Source organism: Mugil cephalus, chromosome 3 (assembly GCF_022458985.1).
Source record: "Mugil cephalus isolate CIBA_MC_2020 chromosome 3, CIBA_Mcephalus_1.1, whole genome shotgun sequence".
In the NCBI taxonomy this organism is placed as follows: domain Eukaryota; kingdom Metazoa; phylum Chordata; class Actinopteri; order Mugiliformes; family Mugilidae; genus Mugil; species Mugil cephalus.
Genome location: NC_061772.1, coordinates 26,403,388 through 26,422,086, shown reverse-complemented (window position 1 = coordinate 26,422,086; position 18,699 = coordinate 26,403,388). Strand labels below are relative to the sequence as shown.

Here is an 18,699-nt window from a genome sequence, read left to right as displayed (position 1 = left end):
ACAAGTGACATCAATTGAGCTTAATGTCTATGATAAGTTCAGGGAACTTTGAATCCAGTTACCAGAGCTGCGTCTGTGGGGCCTGATTGCATGTGTCAAATGGACATCGTCTCGCCGTCATCAGCTCTGAGTATTCCGGCGAAAACTAGTCAGCAATTTCACCTAATTGCAGTTCCGCGCTTCAATCGTGTTTTTTGGAGCTCGTGAAGATGGTGATCCGAAGAAACCAAACACATCTGCACATCACAGAGACTGAACAAACCGTCTAATGTGTGATTGCATTTGTAAGGCAAACTGTATTTCTTCTGCCTCACTTCCTTCTGATTGAGGAACATTGGAGCTAATGCCAGAATGTTTCGCTACAAAAATCCTCAAAGAAAATTTGCATTTGCGCTTAATTATCTCGGCTTCTGTAATTACCTACATTTAAATGTCTGATCAGCTCGTTCTGAGCGATGCGCAGCGGAGCCTTCTGACGTCTGCTGCTCCAGGCAGCTGCACGGACAGAGCGGTACGTGGAACAAGCTGGACTGGGTTAAACGTCACGAGCGAACGCTTTCATCAGCGCTGTATTTCACAGCAATTGCGTAACAATATTCTCATAATTCACAGCCCAACCTGTGAGTAAATAATGCATTATGTATGTGTTTACGCTCGCGTGTGCAGATCCTTGAGTCTGCGATGGTGTTAGAAGTGTAATGAATCATGAACGTGGGTGGATGTGCCAGACCCAAAGACTGAGATACAGATGTGTTGTTTTGCGTCTAACTGAAAGCTGTGTATCTTTTTTTTTTTTTACATATATTGTATTAGCACTCCTGTCAGTGTTGTCACCCCAGGCTTATGCGTGCCACTGCCGCTCTCTCATTATGCATCACCAAATGGGCATGACTCAAACGTGTAGACCCATTTCCATTTATTTATTTATTTATTTTTCCTTATTTTAAATAAATTTGCAAAAGTTTCAGTGAAAGAATTGGCAAACTCGTCGGAACAGATGCCGTGGATGCGCACTGGAACTGTTCCCAACTCCCCGTTCCGCCCCTCTTCACCTGGAACCATCAGTAATGTTCACGTCAAAGCATTGTTCTGCTTTTGGAGTTTTGTTTTTTGGGGTTTTGCTGGTTTGGAGTTAACCGACGGGTGTTTTGTTCCACCAGCATATGTGACATTCCTAATTGGTTATTTTTATATAAGCATCATGTCCTTACATTATAATGGAAAGAAATGAATATTAGTGCTTTTTATAGTTGTTACATAGGCATATACACCGATCAGCCACAACATTAGGACCACTGACAGGAAATGTAAATAAGGCTTTTGGATCCGGCATTCATTCATGTGGATGTTACTTAGACATGTAGCACATGTTCATCTCTTCACTAGGATAGTAATCTGTATTGAGGTTCTGGTTTTCCGCCAGTTTTTTTTTTCTTCAGTGAGCACTTTTTACACAAGACAAAAAACCAAGACAAAAAGACAATGTCAATCTACTATAATGACTCTTAAAGTGTCTATTTCTTTTACCAGTGGAACAAAAAATTAAATGCTTTTAGTACGACAGCAAAAAATGACACCACAACACCCGGCTGGCCTTCTGCAGATGGGTCCCTCCATACGAGCTGGGTTCTGCTCAAGGTTTCTTCCTGTTAAAAGGGAGTTTTTCCTTGCCACCGTCGCCCTCAGGCTGATCTGGAAACCACTGACACCACTGAGAAGTAAATAATATGGTGTTGACCTGACACTAGATTCCAAATTGATGAAGTATTTGTTGGATGATCCACAGAGGCCCCTCCCCTCAACCCAGAGGATCCAAAGATCCCCCACTAACTACATCCTGTTGACACCCTCTGACACCCTCAGAAGACCCACGTCCATTCTCTGATGAGTCACAAGGGAGAGCTACACAATATTAGGCAGGTGGTCATAATGTTATGCCTGTTCGGTGTAGATTTCTATTCACATTTCATTTAAAATAGCTTTAATGTTTAAAAGACTGTGACGTCTTGAGGTCAATAAATACATACATATACATTTTTTAGTATGTTTTCAGAGCAGCAACCTTTTTTCTGTCTACACAAACAGCCATCTCTGCACTTTTGTTGCTGAAATACAGCACGTCGGGGAGACAATGCCCGATACTGCTGGTATTGAGTTTAGAAGTTTAACTCAGCCTGACAGAGGCTGTGCACAAGTGATTCTGAAAGCGCGCTGCGTATTGACAGCGCGGTTTCAAATTTCATCTTGGGTGCAAAGCAACCAGCTAGAAAAGGAAATAGACATGGTCCGGTGAGCCAAAATCCCATCTAGATTTGGGGATGATTATGTCCTATGTTTACTAAAGTTGGAGTTTATGTTTGTTTTTGTTCTGCTGAAACAGAGCTCACAATTTAAAAAGAAAAAAAAAAGGTGTAGAAATGTTGCAAGTGTTTTGTTGCTCCTGCTGCATTTCGGCTTTACTGCTATTTATATTCTGCTGCTTATTCCGGTTTCTGTAATATGGAAAACAGCCAGGAAAATAGACAAGTAAGAAAGAAAGGAAAGGAGGAAAGGAGCAGAAAGTGACAAAAACTCAAAGTCACAGCATCATACGCTTGCACCTTCCACCGATGCCTCCTGCTCACAAAGTCTTATTTTATGTTGTTTTTTGTAACAGCAGCATCACAGTTTTCAAAGCGAGATAGTGGCTGAATGTGTCAAATTATGTGTTCATAATAAAAACAAGACTGAGGGATGAATAGAGCGGTGCTCAACCTATGAAAGCTGAGAGCGCCGCGGATTCCTTTCAGCCGTCATTCACACTTAAGGACAGCTCTGCCGGCCATTGATTTTTCTTTTTGTTGCCAGCCTTTAGTGGCTACCAGTGGTATTCCACCTACTTTCACGAGTTAGGTCAATTTATTGCATCAGCGGAAACTTTAAATCGAAATTGACTTACATCAGAGTCACACAGAGGCCCCTCAATACAGCGAAGAAATGTCATCAACTTATCCATCATTATGACAATAAACCTTAGAGTCTTGTGCCAAACACTTACTGCTACTCAAGCCCTGCAATTTCAGATCCTGAAAAAAAAACAAAGTCCCTGGCTGAGATAAGGTGTTTCCTTTGACATTTGCCAACCAGCTGATGCATTCCAGATGAAACCGACCTCCAGCCGGCCTTCGTAATCCATCGACGCCTCTGTGTAATCATCTCTGTCTAAAGACAAAATGTCATCGGCTGAGCTGCATTAGACTGATACGATAATTCTGTTTTTTTCTGGGATTGAGGGATGAAATTCAAGAAAAAATGGCTCCATGAAAAGATTTGAACATTGGCTTAAAGTGCAAACTGCAAAGGTTTTATTCAAAGGTGAAAAGCTAATAAAAATATGTGTGGTTTATACCTCCTGCGCAGTTAGCCCGACGTGCACCTCCCCAGAAATGTAACTACGTGTCACGCCACCGCAAGAGCTATGATTGGTTCATCTGGTAGTAGCCTATTTCCCGCTTTAGCATTTCTGGCTGCTTCTCCATCTCTGCAATTTAGATCAATAAAGATGGAATGCATCGAGGACAGGTTTACTGAGGAGGCTTAGAGATACAAACATTTGTGCATCTTTGGTGAAATTTCTGCAAAAGTTTCAGTCGCCATTGTTAAAAGTGAAGCAGTTATTATTACACAGGATGAGATGTTACAACCCCTTGTGCCAAGAATCGAGGCAAAACACATTTAGAAGCCCGGTCCAATTGAAAAACTGACCAGCAGGCGAGCAGTCAGCTACCAGCTAGCAACCAACAAGAAGACACCAGCTGACTAGCCTAGCCAACAGTAGTGGGTAAGAAGTGATGGGATGTGTGACTACATGTCAACCAACACATCTCCCCTCTGCATAACACAAGACAAAACACATTTAGGAACCCAATCAACCAGCAGGCTAGCAAACAGCTACCACTAGCAACCAATAAAGCGACAGCAGCTAACTAGCCTAGCCAGCAGCAGTAGGCAGTATGCAGCACATCCTTGGGGTTTCATCCTGGAGTCACCCCCCTCCATGCAGCCACCACACAACAATGTGACTTTCAACTGAGAGATTAGCTTAGCCCTACTACTAACTGCTAAAACCACTCAGCTAGCCATGCCATTAGCATGCTCCCCATGCTAGGATGTTTCCTCCTTAGCCACAGCCACTCACTTGCTCGTTATGCTGCCAGGAAGTAGAAACAAAAATGAACCCGACGGGCAAAAATGACACAGCACCGACTAGCATTTGGGTGGCGTTGTTACAAAGCGAACGTTGGTCCATCAGCCGAAACGTTCACCCAAGACCCAATGAACAGAGCTTAAATGTGAGTGCAGGAGCAAGTTGTGTTTTTTTTTTTTTATTGTGAACTTTACCAGGGACCAGCTCCCAGCACCGCCAGTTTCAGGGAGAACCTGCATGTTGATTGAGCCTTGGTTATTACAGAGCGAGCGTACTGGTGCAAATGGCTCGTACGCCTTCTACGCCAAAATGATGACTAAATGATCACAGCACGGAACAGAAGTTTTCACAGAGTGACGCTCCCTTCAGCACAAATCAGGTGACAGCTGAGGAATGCCGTTGAGCTTATAAAACATCACAAATTTGATTCGTAGAAACAGGACAAAAGAGAGATTTAAAGGATCACCAAATAGAAATCGACTTTGAGCTTATTTTGTGTTTTGGAGAGCTTGGATTCTGTGGCCCGGAGGCCTCCGCATTACTCTGGAGAAATAGGTTTGTGTTGAACTGTTGATGGTGCACCTCATTACTGTAGCTTGGTGTCTCTCTAAGGACTGATTAAGGATTAAGCCCATTTGAGAGTGCTAGCACGTACATGCTGCATCTTTCTTGTTTCATTATCCATGCACAGCTCCTTCATCTATAGCTTACTGTATGTGCATGCAGAGCGCCAGTTGTGCCTGTCAGTGCTTGCACTGTGGTAGCCCTAAAAAGAAGAACTTCCCACAGTCGGATGCAGTTCTGCACCGGTCTCCCCCGGTACAGCGACATCCATTTCATCTTCCTCTTTTTTTCAAATGTTAATAGGTAGAACCGGGAAAAAGTCAAATGCGTCATGTGACTGCCGGGCCAGCTGGCTTTATAAAATCTGTGATAATGATGTCTGATGCTGTAGGTGGCGGAGGAGATCTAATGCAGCATGTGTGCAGGAAATGGGACGCATGCATGACTGAACTTGCGTGTCTCAAAGACGGGCAATTATATTCCCAAATATTTTGCACAACTGCTTTTTGGAAAAAAAGTTGTTGCATGAAGACAAATACATTCTGACCAGTACTTGACCTTAAGCTTGTATCGTAGCTAGTTAGTTAGTTTTTCTTAATCCTTAGCCTTTAGTTTGCTGTTAGTTTGCTGTAATATTTAGTTCAAAACATTTTTGTCTTGTACTTATTGATGTGATTTTCTAAAGAATTAAAAATATATTTCTGTTCATTTATGAATGAGTTTCCAGTAGTGATGTGCATATCAATACTGAAATATCGATACTACTTTATGCTCTAAAATCGATTCTCAATCAAAATATTGAAACTTTGTATGATATTTTCTTCGTTTGTTTTAGCTCAGCTATCTAGTAAATGAGGCCACTACTTCAATATACTTAAAATAAAAAAGTAAATGACTCAGATGTCTTTTATTCTTTATGAAGCTATGATTTGAAAAACACTACTTTTTTAGGTTTATCAGACACATTGAGAGGTATTTACACAAAGTATCGGTATCTGCGATACCAGCCTGAATTTTACTCAGTATAGCATCAGAAAGGAAATCTGTGGTATCGAACATCACTAGTTCCTAGTGTAAATCCTAATAGTACTGACTGGCTGACTAGTGTGTTTGGATTAAAAAAAGCTGCATCAGCAAATACTTGTTTGAGAAAAATACTGATGCAAATATGTGTTTTGTGTTGCACTATAATACCAGGGATAATAGCTGACTGAAACTGGAGGTCATACACACAGCAAACACTGGTCTTTTAAGCTCTGAAAACACTGCTGTTACCACAAATTTGTCTGAATTGTTTTGGTCAAAGTGGTTGAATTTAAAACGTTTTTGAATTTAGGGTAGTGGATTATACTATTTATGTGTTTTTAACCAGAATTTATTGGACAATTTGTCTGTGGTTTGCCTTTTTTCCACTTGATGACAGTAGCTTGAAGTGATTGTGACAGATTAACAACCTAATACACGTGCAGCTCACAAGATATGTTACGTGATATAATGTCAGGTTTACTTGGACGTGCATTTGAATTATTACCTGTCGCAGAAAAATAAAACGGAATCATTAAAGCCTTTTAAATTGTTGACATAAAGATGGAAACGCCCATGTGTCCTGGGCGGCTGTGGCTCAGAGGGGTTAGCGGTACGATCCCTGGAACACGCAGGAAAAATAATATGCTTGGCACTGGTGTGTGAGTGAATGGGTGGATGTATTATTGTGACTGTAAAGTGCTTTGAGCCCTAGTAGGTAGAAAAGTGCTACATGAATATAGGACCATTTACTTAATGGCTTTCAGAACGGATCTATGCGAATTATTGGGTGGAAAAAAAAAATAGCCACAACATTATGAATTTGTGGGGGACTTCGAATCCTACGGGTGGAGGGGAGGGGCCTCTGTGGATCATCCCAGATCCCAGTTTGGGATTTAGTGAATTTGGAGGCCAGGTCAACACATTGTGCTGTTCTTCATGTTTTTTTTCTTCCTAAAGCATTTTTGTGTCTGCATCCTGCTCGGGAGTGTTATTGCTATGGGGTGGGGGTGTCTGGTCTAGTCTAAGTGGGTGGTGCATGTCTACGTAACATCCACACGAATGAATGCCAGATCACAAGATGGTCAATGTTATTTACCTCTCCAGTCAGTGGTTTTAATGTTGTGGCTGATCGGTGTACCGCTGGATATAAAACTCCTTTAGTAGAAGCTTCTTTGAGTCTTTTACATTCATAATTTAGTCGTAAATAGTTTAGTCGTCTGTGAGAATTCTCAGTACAAGTCTCTGCTTAAATGTGTGACTCACTTCGTGTTGTTTATTCGCTTGTACGCCTAAAACTCTCCTGGTGTTTGGATGTGCATAGTCTCTCAGCCAAAACTCTTCGACAGGGTGGCTGGGTTTGCTTCAGGAATCTGTCTGGACGTGGCTCAAATCCTCGTTCTGTAGAAGAGTTAAATGTTAAACGCAGGGCGGGTTAAGCCCGGCTTCTCCCGAGTACCTCTGTGCATTCGTACCTCTGTGGAGATCTGAATCTTTTTCCACATCCCTCTATGTAATTCAAGCCGTTTTACACATTTAAATAATCCATCGATGTGAGAATATCCCCTTCTTTCTTTAATTAGGCTTTCACGTGCGTGAGGAATTTACTGATGGTTGTCTTCCTGAAGTCCAGATGCATAGTTTAACTTTTCCCTCATTTTTTTAAGCACGTCTGCTGTGAGCTGCCAAAACTTGTCAAATTATACACCCCCACAGATTCCGTTTTTCTGTCTCTAAATCACACAGACAGTTCTTTTCTCGTGTTAGTGTCGACGTTTTTGTAAACTAAAATAGATCCAATTGATTTAATAGTCCAAAAACATTCAAAGCAATTTGGAAACCATTATCCTAACTTTGGATAAAGGTCCACTTATTCACTAGAAACATGAAACCGGGCACATTTTGTACAATGAGTCAAGAGTCCTGGGCTCTGTAAAGCATCACGTTATCTGATTACACACATTTATGATTAACAAGTGTTTCCCAACTGACCGTGTCGAGACCTGGACACCACTTTTGTACTGTCAGTTTTTATTAATTCGGTCAGTTCCCAGCACAGAAAGAATAATGATGAGAAAGTTGGTTTTATTTTTACAAAAGCTCCACCCAGTTTGACAAAGATAAGAGCTATTGACTGTTTTTCCATTGAATTAAGCAAAGCTAGGTGCGGATGCTTAGTACGGGGAACATTGTTATATTAAGGAATGTGGTATTTACAGTGTATTTGATTACAAATACAAGAAAAACTACATGATTATATTTCACTAACAATCTTAATGACTTGAAAATGGAAGTAGAGGTATCAAGAAATTGTTGTGAAATGTTCTTCTCTTCTTAAAGCTGCACTAATTAACTACTTTTTAAAATTTAACTTTGGTTAAATCGACTGTGTGCATGAAGAATAACCACCCAACTTGGCTTTTCTCTGTCGCTACTCTGTCCAAACTCTCAGCTTTCTGTCTCTTATCTCATCTAAACATTTTTTTTTGGTTTTCTAGCCACCGTAGACGAAGCTGAGTTGCTTTTAACAAACTCATATACTTACTCATCACCCAGCGGCAGAAAGGCATCATCAGCAACTAGCTGGTTAGAAACATTAAGCCGCTGGACTGCAAAGTATTTCCTTTCAGTAGAGGTGGGATTTGCGGCTCTTTGAAGGGAGCCGGCTCTTGTGGATCTTTTCCTTTCAAAGACCGGCTCGTTTTGATATTTATTTATTTTTCAGACGCAGGGGTAACTGGTTTTATCAGGGAAATATTCACTGGGAGGGATGATAGGGATCATTCAAACGTAGACATCCCACCAGTATGTATTACGTTGGTGGGATGTCTGAAATATTGAGTCTAGATAGAAACTTTACTTTTTCCGTGGGAAAATCAGTAAAAATCTGGTCTGCTACTTTAAAGACACTAAAAAGTTTGCCATTTTTCGCCAGCCTATCACCTCAAAAGTGTCTTGAATTCTCTCAAAATTCTTGCAACCGCTGCCTAACGAGACAGACGTTGATTTTAAAGAGTCACTCAGTAGATTCATTTCATTTGCAAACGTCACAACTCTACCTTTTAGAAACAAAAGAGACATAAAGCAGAGCAAAATGCAGAGTCACCTTCATCAGGTGTCAAGATACATGATATTATTTGGTATCTTGTGGACGTGCAAATAAGAAAGTATGGCTCATTTTTTATTTATTTTTTGATAATTTGTCGTTGTTTTGTTTATAGTTTCATGTGTTGGGCCCAAGTGGCCAAGTACCAATTAAAGCCTAAAATAATGAGTTTTTATTTTATTCTCGGCTCATGTCATGACCAGGACTGTGCCAAGTAGGTAAGCTCCTCGTGGCTAATTTTGTACTCCTGGGTTTTGAACATTAGGCTGGACTTACTATGTGCAAACTTAGATAGTCCCTGAATTCTGCGCTCTTTTTGATAAAATGCAGGCCGCCATTATTGCCGTGGTTTATATATATGTGTGTGTGTGTGTGTGTGTGTGTGTGTGTGTGTGTGTGTGTGTGTGTGTGTGTGTGTGTGTTCTGCCTTAGCTGGCGGCGTTGCTGTTATGAAAGTTTCTCTCTGTTTCTTCACATGACAGCAGGCGACCAACAAATATTATCCTTCCCCCATTTGTTATGGTCTGTCCCACTTTGATAGCTTCAGTGATGAGAATCCCAAAATCACAGGAGGGTTTAGATCAAAGGCTCCGCTCAGTCTTTTGAACAACCTGGATCCTGTGGCAGCGGTGTGTGTAAAAACGTTGCGCTCTGTCTCTGTTTTCCTCAGGTGAGCACCTGCGTGTCTGTCCTCAGGGATACACCTGCTGCACGTCTGACATGGAGGACAAACTCAACCAGCAGAGCAAAGTGGAGTTTGAGAACATGGTCGAGGAGAGCAGCTACAATATAAGAACGACGTTCGTCTCCAGGCACAAAAAGTTTGATGGTGAGTTGCGGTCCAGTCTGTGGATTTGTTTTAATTGTGTGTAAACTGCAGAGATTGGGATAGAAGTTAGTATCCCAGTCACCACCTCTTAGACCTGCGTGCACTCCATGTACGCACTGTCAGACTTGTAATACAGACCGCTGATGTCATGATTAATAATTACTGCGACTGTGATTAATAAGAAATGAGCAGATTGGTGTTGAAGATGGTTGGTTGGTTGAAGGAGTCTCCCTTTCAGTTTTTGCTACCTTCCATCACGGTGCTGTTTCTCAGATGTTCTTTACCCACGGTGTTGTCTAGATGTAATCTCTGCTTCTCATTCTCACAAACCAACACCATGATTTTCCGATTTGGTGACGTAGCCACTGTCAGAAGTGCAGGATGGCATAATGTGTCTTTGTTTCAGACAATCAAGTTATTTTTTATGCTTGAAACTAAGTCAGTACGCCACAAGTGTTGGTGGAACTTCGTCTCGAGTTCTTCTGTTCTTTCACTGAGAAGCATCACATGCCTCTTTTTGATCAGACTTCTGATAAAGAAACACCACTAACAAACGCTGAAACGGGACATGAATAAAAATTCTCCCTTCTTACGTGTTACAAACTAAAACCTTTACGTGCACCAGTAAGGTTGCAGCTGAAAACAAACGAGATGGATGCCTCTTTTGGCCAAAAAAAATAAAAATGAAAAAAATAAATAAAAAAAATACATCAAGGGCCTCGTTCAAATTTGTAACTGCCAAGTGTTAAATGAACCATCCGACAGGTTGGCAGTCAACTCAAGTGCAAATACCTGCACGTCCTTGCGCAGAAGGAATTCAATTGTCATGGTTCAAATTGGCAAGATGAGTCCTATTATTATGATTTTAGGCACGGGCTGAAAGATGAAGAGATTGTTTTTCAAGGCTCAGGTGAAGAATTAAGATAACACTGTGACTGGTGTCTGGGTGTAAACGCCCGCATTTAAATAAAAATGACAGTCGCGAAGGTGTCGGCTGCCTCCTGGTCGGCTCCCCGACGCCACCGTTCCACCATTCACGACACGTAAAGAAAACTTTCACTTGAATGTCTCATGTGAGAGAGGGGATGAGATGAGATGAGATGAGATGAGATGAGATGAGATGAGATGAGAGAGCTGCATCGATATGGATGTGCAATACGTGGTAACATAGATATATAGCTATTGTGTACGGTGTATATAGTGAGGTATAAAAGATGTGTAGTTGTAGACTGCTTAAGAATAAAAATAAATAATGCTGTATAAAAAAATATTCAGTAGTGTTGTCAACAAAGAAAAAATTTCACATTTATAAAACCCTTAATTCCTTACAAATGAAAGCAATGTCTGAATTCTGTATGGATTCTTTGCAATAATAATAAAAACGTGACCTTCAGATTACCAAAAAGTCACAGATGCAATACACAGAACTAATAATGTTCACATAAAGAAGATGTAGCCCTTAATCTGTGAAAACTTTATTGGTAACCATAGGTTACACGAGCTTTGCCAAACAGTTTGAAAGCTGCAGTAAAGTACTTTAAAAGCAGGAGCGGATTTCTCCACCCAGAGCAGTGTCCGTATCGTAAACCTGTACATTTATGTCGTAACAGTGCTGACACAAATCACATGCGCAAAAATTCCATCTCGCACAAATGCCCATATGGCCACAGACCACTCAACATCACGTCCCTTCTCCTTGTGTTAAGCTCCATCCACCTCGTGGGGCTTGAATCATCCCTCATCAATTTTACATGCCCTCATTTCTGTCCCCAGTTATTTATAGGCCGCTATTATGAAAACCTTAACTTACTTTTTGATTACTGACTGTCTCTCCCCGGAGGCCTGCGGGTTCTAATGCATTATTGAGCAATCCTGAAGCTATAAGTGACTGTTGCACACTGGATTCAGGATTTGGGTATCCAGAACGTCCAATCATCTGGCTCACGTCTTTTTTTTTGTTTTGTTTTGTTTGTTTGTTTGGTTTTTATATTCTCCCAGAGAGACGCAGAGTCCGGTCATATTCCACACACAGTTACTCTGGAAGAGTATTATGGTTCTCTACTGTGGCTTAGAAGGTTATCTGAGTTAACTTGAATTAAAGACTAGAAATGAGATAAATATTTGAGTATTTACAGTATGTGCTTGACATAAAGGGAGTCTGGATGTGTTGAAAGAGGCAGAGCAGGAGAGAGAGTTGCATCACATCTGTTCAGGATTAATTGCAGTGTATGAACCATGATAAAGGGTGCCTCGTGCTCAGTCAAGCGATTTGAGTCGGAAACTGCTGCACGAAGTGGTTTCTTAAAACTGAAGCTGTCTTTTTTAGCCTCTCTTTAATGTCTGGCCCTATTTCGTGTGCAGCATTTGAAAAACCATTCATTATATTACTTTCAGGTAAATTAATGACAAAGTAACACCTTAAATTAGTAGCATTAGACCTTTGACATCTCCATGAGTTAGTTGGTAAATAGCTCACTGGACAGTTGCAGTAAAGTCTGTGAGTGAGCCTGTAGTTCATGCTGTTTTCTTCCTTCGGCTCTTTTTTGGCTCCCGTTTTACAAGTCAGCTTCGCTACAGGAAAAAAAAAAACTCTCTATCTATGCTTGAAACTGGCAAAGATTTGTATCATGCACCACAGCACACCTGCTATGGTTTGATTTTGGTGAATGGTTGTAAATATCTGCAGAGAATACGCCTGCAAACTTTGCCACCGACTTGATCGACAGCAAGTCAACTGCGATCCAAGACAGCTTAATATCAGGCATGAGATCATGACCACCCTTTTGCCTCCAAACTAATCAATGTACCACTGAATATCAAACTTTTTTTGAGTTATATTCTGCATGTTTTAGCTAACTTTGAGTCCTTTACTTTGCATCCTCCTGTTAGTCACAGATATAATAAAGCCCTACAGATATAATCAAGCCTGTCCACATCGGGTGACAATGCTCAGCGAACGTCTCTGCTCAACTGTTTGACTCATTCCACATGAATGCCAGGTTTCCTGGCAGAACATTGAATTGTCGCAAGGTGTTATTCACTGCTCCTGCCAGTGGTTTCAATGTTATGGCTTATTGGTATAAATGTGTCTTTTTTTTATCATTAAGAGTCATATCATATAGAATTAGCCATTTTAATGACGTGTCAATGATTCAACAAAGAAAATTCACAAAATATTATTTTGCAAAGCATCCTGTTTGCTAAGTATTGCCTTATCCCATTGCTGACCTAAATCTAGCAATGCAATACAGTAACTACTCACAAGCTAGCATACAGGCAGCAAGTTAATACTATTCCATTACAAATGCTCCGCAGTAACATAGGTCAGACACACTGAATTAAGCCCGCTTACTCACTTCAAGAGACGTATTCCTGTCAGTGACTCCTCTCCTCATCACTGACTGCAGATGGTACTTACCTGTGGAGTCTTTTAAACTACAGCAAAAGGGGGATTATATAGAAGTGGAAGGTGGAATACAGGAATTAAGTGGAATGTCGAGCTTCTTATTCCCTCAAAGGTTAGCCTTGTCAAGATTGTTCTGTTGCTCTTCAACAAGATCTTTTCTTTTCATCAAAGTTCACCAATGAATGTAACTTACTAGTCCATGTTCAGTTGACACTGATATTCAAATGAGCTGTACGTAGCATGACTGGGACATAACAGGTAAACCCATTCTGTGCATGTAAATATGTATTGATTGTGTTGTTGTTTCTTTTCAAGACAACAAATTGGAGTAAAGAGCGTCCCCCTCGATTTATTTTGATCATATTAAACACTAACTCACGACTCTGATAAAAAGGCCAGCTCGTATTCCTCCTTAAACAAATGTCAAGTGCAGAATAAAGGCCCCCACTTCATGAGAATTTAATTCCCTGCACTGTTCCATTCCCGTGCTTCGCTTCAGGCTACAATATTTCAACTTTGACTGAGTGAAATGATGGAGCGTGCCATTGTTTTTATGGCCGTCACATTCGCCAAGACGTCTTGCTCAATTTGGCTGTGCAGTTTGAAAAACTTTCGCCGCGCCCGTGCAAGTTGTCGGAGATTTAAAGACTTGAGAATTGTGGAGGGGTGCGACTCTACTTTGTCTCTGTATTACCTTCCCGCTCGTCGTTTGCTCTTGTTTATGGCTGGGGCTCATTAGATTCAGTTTGTTTGATGCTTTTTCCTTTCCTCTCACAAGGCCTCGGTGAGAGATTAGTGTGTGCGGTTGGTTGACTAAAGTCGGCGTTGAGCGGGCGCCTTGGTTGACTGGGTTCTTTGATCCTGCCTCAGTGGAGCTCCTCTGCTCAATGCTGAGAGCTGCAGTGTCCCTCATTCACTTCAACAATCCCTTATTCACACCCGACCCACACCGAGGCTGACTCAAACGCAACACCCCGTTCTCTCTAATCTGTACTCTCTAGAAATACACAAGCTCCTACCGGACTGTATAAGCCAGCAAATGCACTGGGGGCGAAAAAAAAAACTTCAGTTACAAATAAAAGTGACACAAACACATTGTCTTATCAGAATAAACGAAAGGATCCATAATATATTTAGTGGGAGGCTGATAGAAGTAAATTGTACATCTGGATAGTTACAGTAATCGTTTATGGCAACGTCTTAACTGGGAGCAAATAAATGATTTACTCGTCATTGTTCGCTCGCTGGTCCTGTGCACGATACTGTGGCCTCGTTTAAGCAAAGGGAGGAAGGAAGAAAAGGCAGCTTTGATGGGAGACCGGAGAGTGATGAGTCACAGTCAACAGTGCACTTCAGAATCGACCTCATTAAAAACAACAGAGGGAAACGTGGTGTAACTTATTATCTCCACAGTCATGTCTCGTGTCGCCTTTTCCGCAATTTAAAAAACATTTGCTCCTCATTAACCCAAAACTGGGCCGATTGTGAGATACATTTATAGACTTGGTGAGTTGTCAATTGTTTTCTCATCCAGTCGAGCAACCCTTGCTGCCTTAGCCTCGTGAAGGCCTTTCATTGGTAGGTTGGGCAGGGTAATTGGAAGTTGGAGGCCTATGACGGTTATATGCTACCCCTGGGGTCCATATTTAGGAAACATGTTATTCTCGTTCGTTGCTTTGCTGATGATGTGCAGGTGTACTTGCCATTAAAGGTCCCTTCTAAGGAATCCTTTCGTGCTGTGTTCGATTGTATGAGGGGCGTTTTTAAATTTTTAAAACTAAATGAAAATAAAGCTGAGGTTGTCCTGTTTGGTCACCCTGACCTGGTTGAGGTCGTTGCCAGCTCCCTTGGCCCACTAACTACATAGGATCCCAGGCAAAGAATCTTGGTGTGATTGTTGACGGGGTGACTGGACAAGCTTCTTTCAGCTTCGTCTTCTATCTAAAGTCAAACGCTACCTGAACAGGACCACGTCTTTATCACATCTAGCTTCTAGATTATTGTGACCCTCTGTATGTCAGCATTGGCCAGTCAGAGCTCAAACACTTACAGCTTGTCCAGAACACAGAAGCTTGCCTCCTAACTAGGACTAAGAAATGTGAACACATAACGCCGGTGGTTTCCTCTCTTCATGGGCTCCAGGTCAGGTACAGGACTGAGTTTAAATCTCTGAATATGCTGGCCCCAGAATACCTATCTGACCTTGTGAATGTGAGCCCTTAGGTCAGCTGACCAGATGGTCCTGGATGGTCCTCGTTCCTTTCTTAAAACAAGAGGCGATCAAGTTTCTGCAGTGGCAGCTCCCGTGCTGTGGAACGCTGTGCCTGCTTCTGTCCGGTCTGCAACTAGCTTTCCCACTTTTAGTCACCTGTTTTGATATTTTACTCTTTTGCCTTTATTGGCGGAGGATGTGGCTGCTTTCTCCTGTTGCATTTGCTGGCTCTCGTCATACTCCGGCCTGTTGTTTCAGGTGGTGGATTAAATTTGTTGTGTTGCTATCCTTAGCCATTGTCTTTTTTTCTTTTTTTTTTCTTGCAAACCTTGCATATGGGACAAGTTTTTTCCACATCCACCTCATGATATCCAGTCTCATATTATTAATGAGGAGCCTTGTTAGCCATAAGCAATAGCCACAAATGGGCTGCGAGGATGTTGAGTATGTCATCAACTTGCATTTATCATATTTATCGGCAGTTGGCAAATTCTTATAGTGGGGATTGTGTTTGACGGTGTATCGTGTACCATTCCTGCAAACAACTCTCTCTTCCTGGTTCTCCCTGGTTTTGCATCGCCCCCCAACCTGCAGTCAACAGTAGCGCGTTATCATTACCGTAATGGCAGCTCCTTTTTTTTCCAGAGTCCAGCCACACTTTGAATTTTGTCCATTGGTGAGTTACAGGATTCAAATACCACAGGATTTTTCTTTATCTGCAGGTGGATGTTTCGGTCTTAAAGGGTTAAGGGTTAGGTCTCCTTCTCTCCTTTTCCTTGTGTGGGTAAAGAGGACCTTTCAGTCTGCTTCACAGTGGGAGTCTCTGTTGTTTTCGCCTCAGAGCTATTGGTTTTTGTTTAAGGAATGCAGCTTTTACGATCTGCATTGATTAATGGATGTTGACATGATGCTTTTTATTTTTTACCATCACATCCAAGCCCATATCTTCACCTGACTGACAGTTAATAAATACAGTCTAGTAAATGTTGTGACTCCAGAAATATATTGAATTAAAAAGTCAGTGTATCCAAGGCCGCTTGCACGCTGTATGTGAATATATATAAAACCTCTGGTAACTTCCCCAGACATCACAAACTCTGATTCTTTACATTTATTATTCATGTTTGACATTCATTGAAGTACTTACCAAGTGAAATTTAGAAATGCCCACAATTCATTGCTGACATCAAATGGTTACATCAAAACAGGATCTCAGAGGTCCTCATTATACTACACTCGCCCCACTTCAGCTCCGAATCATGAGCTTGAATTCTAATCACCAGTTTTGTCATCACAACCATCATAATCCTTTTAAAAAAAATGTAAACTGTTTGTTCCCTCAAGATTGTGATAGATTATCCTTAATGTGCTCAAGTTATGTCTGTTTTGCTTCCGTAAACTTGAACGATGGCTCGAACACATTTAATTACCGCGCACACAAGCTCCACTGTTGCAGACTGAGTACTTGAGTTTGTGGACTGATTTGTAATTCCCATTATCCTTTGTGCATAATATAATAGCCAGCATTATTAATTTATACCATGAATAAATTGAATAAGGGGGTTATATTTGATACACAGTGCAGGAGCCCGATGAGAATTTGGCCCCATTTAGACATCACACTCCAGTTGAAAGTTTGGCTGCTATGGCCGGCTGGATTAAGACTTGTCAGCAAGTAAAAAACCAAAACCACTGTTTAGAAATGCTTTTCCTTTTTGGGATTTCTCTGCAAAGGGGTTAGAATATATTACGTTCGGTTTTACTCAACAACATGCATCATTGAAGTCTAATAAACTTAATAAATGAATTTCCATCCTGTGAAAATAATACATTTTCATGTTTACGTGGTAACACCGAAGGCTTTTCGGCCTTCGGTGCATATTTTAGCACGTTATTGCCAACTGCAGATCAAGGGGAAATTGTGACACCACTGATGTGGAAACCATGTGAAGGTGTTAAGGCATGTGCAGGGGCAAACAACATAGTGACACAAGTTGAGAAAAAAAAGTGTCCGTCGCCTAACTACTAGGGATTGCGCGGCTTCAGATTTCGTCGACTCTTATTTGATGAAAGTCAAGTCGACATTTGAGACAGCTGTGCCTCAAAATAACAGCGATATTTAAAAAAAAATTGATAAAGTACTATTGTGCTATGTACATGTTTCCATTGAAAAGGTGTTTTACGAATGAGCTGTAACTCGATAAGTCTTGTCTTGCAATATCCCATAATTCTATTAAATTCTCGACTTCACTTTGACGCAGACAGACTTCAAATGAACTCAGATCATCTGTTGATGCCTTTGACGGAGAAATGCGAGAAAAAAAAACATTTCCATTGTACTTTTGTCATAAACTTTTATTTCGACACGTCTGAAAAAACACCTCATGAATGCGTAAAAGTTTTAGTTTAGATATTTGAGAGTTTTTTCAAAATCTAGGGGTTTCCATTAACAGATTTTAATTGCGATATTTAGGTTTTGCGCATTTCTAGGGGGAATTGAAATGCAGCAACTGACCAGTCCCTGATGATGTCACTAGTAAAAGTAGTAGCAAGTAATGCTTTGCAATAGTAAAATCTATAATCTTGACCTGAATACGTGTGCTGAGAACAGACAACTCACTGTACGCTGCAGATATGTATAGCCTGTATAAGAACAGGCAACAATCCAGCACATCATTAATATTTTTTATTTTGTTTTGGTTTGACTTTGATTAATCCCGGACGATTCCGCCACCTTTTTCAAGGTAATCTTGACCAAGATAGGGAGCAAATGTAGAACTGCAGGCCATTTAGTAAAGTTGTTTATTTTTATTGAGAGGATTTGGCCACTTCCTCTGCTAGCGTTAGCGGACGGCTTTTCAGATGAGCAGTGGCACTTTTTGTTATATTTCAGGACTCTTTCAGTAACAAAATAAATGCAAACCCTTTCATGAAATGTCTTTTGTTTTTTTGCCGAAACACCTCCCAGCCCTTCATATATTTTCCCAACTTATCTCATTGATTAATGTTAAAAGGAAACTGTCCCAAGAAAACTTTAACCAGGAAAAATGGAACAAAGTGTGACTTTGACACTGTGACTCTAAACCCTCCACCTCCTACAGGACACATTACATGGGACAAAGAACAAATGCAGGGGACACAAAGGACACCACGGGACTTGGTAACATCTAATGGTACAAGACCTTCATTACACAGGAGATGACACTAAATTACACAGAGGGCAGGACACTGGTGAGGACAGGGCATGCATTGATTTAACCCTACAATTGAAACCTCTCTGACAGTTGCATGTCCATAGCTATGGAAATCTAAAACCATGTAGACACACAGTTCCTGGAAGTGTTCATAAATAAATAACCTCTGTTTTGGTGTC

The 18,699-nt window shown here is 41.0% G+C and overlaps 1 protein-coding gene across 2 annotated transcripts in view; it reads left to right on the top strand.

Annotated features, from left to right (window-relative positions):
* Positions 1 to 18,699, top strand: part of gpc6a (glypican 6a) — a 156,081-nt gene that overhangs the window by 24,645 nt on the left and 112,737 nt on the right. For both annotated transcript variants that reach the window (XM_047581250.1, XM_047581249.1), the window contains exon 2: positions 9,550 to 9,708. In XM_047581250.1, the coding sequence (XP_047437206.1) occupies positions 9,550 to 9,708 (159 nt within the window). The remainder of the gene's footprint in view (positions 1 to 9,549; positions 9,709 to 18,699) is intronic.